Raw genomic sequence first — 6,654 nt, 5'->3', positions numbered from 1 at the left:
CAATGGGGGGGGGGGGGGGTGGGCTGAGGGGCACATTCTCCAGCTCTGGGAACAGCACTTCTTTCTCTGTAGTTTTTGCTTTTCTCCCACCTCACAGTAGATGGGCTCTAAGTTCCCTCTCATGGTTCAGGCTGTTTAGCTGTCTGTGCTTTCTGTCCAAAAGGCACCTTGCTGGGGTTCACGGGTACAGAATGCCTGCCCGGGACCCCCCAGGATCAGCTATAGGAGTGAGAAGGCCCCAATACACAGAAGTTAAAAGCCCCAGAAAAGTCGGTAGTTCCACAGCGATCTGTGTATTTGTCCATCTGTCTATCTAATTATTCATTTGCAGTTGTTATTTCAATGTAGGCTCCTGGCATCTGTTCCATTTGCTGCTTTTGGAATTTGTGACCCATCTACTTCAGTCATGCATAGAAGAGGAAGAGGAGGACGACGACGTGGGAAATCTCAAGGAAATGCTACCAGATGACCAGTCTGTTGTCCAGCCAGACCAGGCGCCTTTCCACCCTCCAGATTCTTTACCAACTCAGGAGTGTGAAGGCCCAAGTGTGGATCTGCACGGGGTGACCCTGAAACATATGGGCCAGAGCCGATGTCCCATGGGTGTGAGCAGTGTGGTTCTCAGGGTCCTGGGCTTCCTGGTGGACGCTGACACGGGCAATAAGGTAAACAGACACAGGGGCCCCGGCTTCTAGTCTTTGCAAAGGAAGTAGGAAGTATCACATGGTTAGGAAACCCATAATGATCACTTTGTCCAAACAACAATACACAGTTCTAGATTCATCTTTGCTTTGGGAGCTTTCTGCTAGAGGTGGTTATAGTAGCTTATCAGTTGATCACTGGTCAGTTCAGGTTCATGGTGCATAGATAGGTACCTGGCACACTCAGAGGTGTGGATATTTGGATGGCCTGGGTCTTGCCTTCCCACAGCTTACCAGGCATGGTTAGACTAACTGAGCTAACTAAGAGAGAAGCACTGAAAACACCTCTGGTGTTTCGGATTTTGAAAAGATGGAATTGGGGTGCATCCTGAAAGATACAAAAATAAGAATTGCCAGGGCTCAGTTGGTTAAGCGGCCGACTCGATTTCAGCTCAGACCATAATCTCAGGGTCGTGAAATCGAGCCCCATGTCCGGTTCCATGCCCGGTGGGGAGCCTGCTTAAGATTCTCTCTCTGTCTGCCCCTTCCTCCTCTAAAACAAATAAGATTCTCTCTGCCTCTTCCCCCACCTCAAAAAAAAAAAAAAAAAAAAAAGAAAGAATGGCTATTTATCTAACACCCTACTACACACCCTTTATATGCGTTATCTCAAAGCCGTGCAACCCTCAGAGTGTCTGCTCTTATCATTCTCATGCCACGGCTGAGGTAACTGAGGCTCAGAGACGCTGACGTGCACGCTGTTCCCTGCCCCCAGGAGACTAGGACACGGGTTGCAGAGGTCAGAGAGGGGGCCCTCTCTGAGTGTCAGAAAGAGGAGCCAAACCGATGGAACAAGCAACCGAAACTCCTTTGTTGACCGAGGAAGCGGGGGTACCTGGTGTTAAAAAAAAAAAAAAAATTGCCTTGTACTAATTTCTAAAACTTCTATACACATGTTTGGAAGTTTAGCCACTTTGCATAGTATTTCTTTTGCACCCTCAAGTTCCTTCCTCTTTTGAGAAGATGAGGAGTTGAGTTGAGTAGGGGACCCAGGCAGAGGTGTTACCCTTCACTTGAGTTAACAGTGGTCTTGATCATGGAAATGAGTCACAGCCTGAAACGGTCCATGCCCTACAGTCCTCACAATAACCAGAACCTCCCAGGGACCTTTCCTTCCTGAACAAACCCCCATTCCAAGTACTCCAGAGTAGAAAGAACGCTGTTAATTTTTTTAATATAAAGATTATTTATTTATTTTTAGAAAGAGCGTATGAGCAGGGGGAGGGGCAGAGGGAGAAGGAGAGAATCCACAAGCAGACTCCCCGCTGATCGGGGAGCTCCACATGGGGCTCGATACCAGGACCCTAAGATCACGACCTGAGCTGAAACCAAGAGTTGGACGCTTAACCTACTGAGCCACCCAGGCGCCCCCAGAGAAGCCTATTATTGAGTGTTACTTGGATGGAACACCATACTAGACAAAAATAATATGAGCAGGAGCAAAAGAAATGCTTCTCAGGTTTACAAATTCTCTGGTCTTTCTTCTCTTACCTTGCAGTAGTAAGTTCATATACCCAGCTGCCTCCGATGCTGTTGGTGGAGTAGATTCAGACGTGTGTCCATAGATAAGACACTCACCTCCTCGGAGAGTGTGTATGTGAAGCAGACATGACGGATAGGCATGAAATAGGGACATAGTGACATACTGGCCTCAAATCAGGGACCCCTGATGGCAGGGGCAGGAGAGCTGGGCCTCCTTAGGAGACCGACAGCTGGGGACAGTTTGGGCATCACTCACAAGCTGGTATTGCAGGGCTGTTGGCAGAGAGAAGGCCCAGTTAGACCCAGTTGGCCAGGCTGTGCCCAGGGGAATGCCTCTCCTTGCACCCTGGCCCTCTGGACAGTGTACCCTGTCCTGGCAACAGGGTCCAGCAAGGGCTGGCCAGTAAGGGGCCCAACAGAGTACAACTCAGGAGCATTCTGTGGAACCCTGACAGGACAAGCAATTGTGCAGGACACCCAGTTTCAAGTGTACATCTCTCGGCTCACTGGCCGGGGGGAGAGCTAGGACTGTAGACAATTTGACATGCCCCTTGGTCACCAAAGTAACCAGGAGTGAACTTTTACTTCTTAGGCCACAGCTGGAAGCTGGTGGAGAACAGACACTGTCAGCATCTTGTGCTGGGCATTTAAATGTACCATTTCAACAACCCAATGTGATGTACCATCATTGCCCCCGTTTCACAGATAGCATAACTGAGGCTCACGAGGGGTCGAGTAATGTTCCCAAGGTCACCTCGCTAGTAATTGACAGAGCAGGGATGCAAACTTTCTTAGATCTCCTTGCAAAACCGTCCCTTCCTAGCACCCTCTCTCTCCCCAGAAGATGCTACCATGTGGTCTAATTCCAAAAGCAGTGACTTAGGAATAAATTAAAAATACCTTCAACTGTGATGATTTGGGAACATAAGTGAGGAATTCTAGTATATAACTTCCTGGGCTCAAATGCCCCATCTTCCACTTCTTAGCTGAGAACCTTGAGCCGGTTGCTTAATTTATCTCTTCCTCAGTTTCCTTATCTACACAATGGGAATAATAATACCTAATTCCATAGGGGTGTCACGAAGTTTAAATAAGTCAACGTCATTGCAAAATTCTTGGAACACAGTAAGTACCCATAACCATTAGTCATCATTATTGTTTCTCCAAAGAAACCTAGTCTGAGCGCCTTTCCATGACACTCCACCCAATCCCCCAGCACCTCCGAAGTTCATTGCAGTGGGGTTTGACCTATATTTAATTGGTGGAAACAATAAAGACATTAAATACTTAATTGAGCTACATGCTAAAGCAATACAGGCAGACGAACGTCAGATAACCCAAGGTAAGATGCATTAGAGGTGAATTAACTTGCTTCTGTTTTGGCATGCCTGCTGAATGAGCTGTAATGACTTAAACGCTCTAACACCAAAAAGTTACGCTCATCTAATTTTTACTGCATTCATTATGCAGCATTTGCCCTCCTCATCAACAAAAAAGCACACCCTCTGTGTCCCATCTGCATTCATCTGCCACGAGTTATCACCCCATCCAGCTGCACAGCTGTGGCTTCCTCATTCTTTGAACAATTTAGTGCTGCCCTGCACCTATGGTAACATCCAGAGTCAGCATTCTGGACTGCCGTTTCCATCTGTCACCGTTCTACACTCCAGCAACGTTCAAGACAGGAAGGTGCCCAGGAGTGTTTAAGAATAAAGTAAAAAAGTCACAGATATTAAATAAAGAATATTCTTTATAAAAACATACCACATAGGGGGGCAGCGGGCTGGCTCAGTCGGTAGAGCACGTGACTCTTGATCTCGGGGTTGTGAGTTTGAGCCCCACACTGGGTGTAGAGATCACTTTAAAAAATATTTAGAAATAAAAAATAGAAATAAATAAAAACATACGTTTTTCACTTTAGAGCACGTACTCAAGGATTAAAGCATGGCAGAAATATTTCAAAACAAGTGACTTTTTAGCTATAGGACAAAGGCAAAGACGATTTTTTGATAGAGAAGATAAACATCCTCTCATTGGGTGGTGATAGTTATTGTCAAATTTAGGGAGAAAGAGTGAGAAATACTTTCACTAACCTTGCATTTGAAGTTGTCTTGTGTACATCTTTGTCAAAATATATTCATTTATGGGGGAGTGGAGGGGATTATCGATGAAATCAGACCAAGAAAATACGTCTCTATCAGTTTGAAAGTAATCATGTCCAAGGATTTGCCAGTATTCTGAGTACCACTAGAACTAAGGGAAGGAAGGCATAGTATCCTTGTTTCTCTGATAGGAAGCCTTGCTCAGGCAAGTTAGATGGCTTGTCCGAGAGCAGGCACTAAGCTAACATCAGAATCTGTGAATCTCTCAAATCTATTAATACCCAACTGAGTGTTAATTTAACCAATGACTGTTTTCATGGTTCTCCCCCTGCCCAGCCCCTTATCTACTGGTATATTTGATGGATGGTGGAGGGAGAGTCTATGTGGGAATCTGAGCCAAGTATGCAGGGATTGGTATCCATCTGGAAGGCAGCCAAAACGATGAGCATTGCAGCCACATGGAGCCCCTTAGACATTTCACAGGTTCCTTCTTGATTTTCACAATGGACCCACGCTCTCCTGTGTCTTTAATGGAAGAGTGTTGGTTTGATCTTGGCTCCTCACAAACAATTGCAGGCCCATTCCTCTTCCTAAAGAGAGTCCACCTGCCTCACCCCCACCCCCATAGGCCCTCTCACTTGTACCATCCCAGGGTTGAGATTCCTTCCTGAAGTGCTCGCCAGGCCTTGAGCATTCCTCAAAGAAATTAGAATCTCCCACAGTAGCGATAAATAAAGGCACGGGCTTCCGGTTGATGACCAAGGTGGGGCGAGGGCATGGGAGAAGAATACAGATGGCGGGTCCTGCAACACGCAATAACTTCTCTTTCTATCTTTGCCTTTTAAACATTTCCCCCTTGCAGCTCATCCAGGTATTATTGGAGGACAAGGCCACGGAGAGCACGGTCAAACTCAGCCTTCCTGTGGGACAAGAAGCCCTTGTAACCCTCAAAGATGGACAAAAGTTTGTAATTCACGTATCAGATGTACCCCAAAGCTCTGAAAATATTTTTTCTCAGGGAAAGCAATGCTAATATATAAAATTATTTATTTGAATAGGGTATAAGAAAATATAGATTTTCGCTCTTAAAAATATTTTAAATGCTAAAATTTTTATATTGATAAAGAAAAAAGATGTTATGTACATAATAGAGGTAGCATTGTCTATGTTGTGTTTATATGTATTTCAAGGATTTAGTTTTGATGAATCATATGAACTGATTTGGAGAATAATTTTTGCCTCTGTTGCTTTTCTTCAGGGCTTTTCAGGTGTGTTTATTGGGAACTTAACAGAAGAGAAATTTGAGAAATCTTGTTGGGAGTAGAGAAATGGATAGTATCTAGAGAAAGATAAAGTTTGAAGAATACAAACTGACACAAGGAGTAGAAGGCCAATAGTAACATTTTTCTTCCCCTTGGTAGTGCTTTGACTGAAATAGAATTTGCCGAAAGATCCCCTCTGGCAGTGAGGAACCGACAAAATGCAATTTGATACCATTCGGCTTACACATTGGTCCATTAAGAACATTCTTAAAGTGAGATCGAGTTTTGAACCTAACAGCGTCTGCAACAAATGATGATGTCCTGTTTTGAATCACTTTTTATTCCTCTCTTTGTTACAAAATCCTAAGAAATGTTGAAACTAAGGACAGATCCTTGTTAAACCAGATCAATTTTTATGTAACTGATTATACAATTTAAAAGGAATTTAACAATTCATGCTTCACATGATTTCTGCATAAGTGAAGATAATAGAGAATATTTTATTGATCTCATGTTATTTAAGAAATGAATTAAATTTCCCTAAATGCTTAGAAATTTTAAAGAAACGTAAGAACTCTGTGCCTCTAGATTCATTAAGAATTATTCATCTTTATAGTTAAAGAAGTAATCATTTTTCAAGGCCCTCTCCCCCTGCATTTAATATGTTACCGCATTACTTAAGCTCTCTGGGAGGAGTTGTTTGTGAAAGACTAACTCAGAGATATTCCTTTGCTCACTGTTCAGTGACCTTGCATATCATTGTTTGCTCACATGTAAATTGAGGAGGGGGGAGACTGAGTCAAGGAACAAAGGTAGCAGCACCAAGTTGTATCAGTCTGGGAACAGTGAGTTTTGTTTGCATATTTTGGGGTAAACTGATTAGCTGAGAGCTAGTAGAGGACATTCTGTCCTTGAAAAAGCCAACCAGGTTTATCAAAGGCAACAATCTGAATTGTTTAACTCTGGGGTTAGAAGTTAGAGTAGGGGATGAGAGTGAGTAGTAAGACAGAGGAGTGGAAGGAGCTTCTGGGACCCTCCTAGGGTTTCCAATTCTTGGCTGGGGGGTGGCCGTACAAGTGTGTTCACCTTGCGAAAATGTGTCACGAA

The 6,654-nt window shown here is 44.1% G+C and overlaps 1 protein-coding gene across 1 annotated transcript in view; it reads left to right on the top strand.

The window, feature by feature from the left end:
* Positions 1 to 5,325, top strand: part of RFX8 (regulatory factor X8) — a 17,297-nt gene extending 11,972 nt beyond the window's left edge. Inside the window, 3 exon segments of the mRNA XM_008699127.2 lie at positions 349 to 665; positions 5,148 to 5,294; positions 5,296 to 5,325. Coding sequence (XP_008697349.2) covers positions 349 to 665; positions 5,148 to 5,294; positions 5,296 to 5,325 — 494 coding nt within the window.
* Positions 5,326 to 6,654: the final 1,329 nt, after the last annotated feature.

Source organism: Ursus maritimus, unplaced genomic scaffold (genome assembly GCF_017311325.1).
Source record: "Ursus maritimus isolate PB19 unplaced genomic scaffold, ASM1731132v1 scaffold_6, whole genome shotgun sequence".
In the NCBI taxonomy this organism is placed as follows: domain Eukaryota; kingdom Metazoa; phylum Chordata; class Mammalia; order Carnivora; family Ursidae; genus Ursus; species Ursus maritimus.
This window is presented reverse-complemented; position numbering and strand designations above follow the sequence as displayed.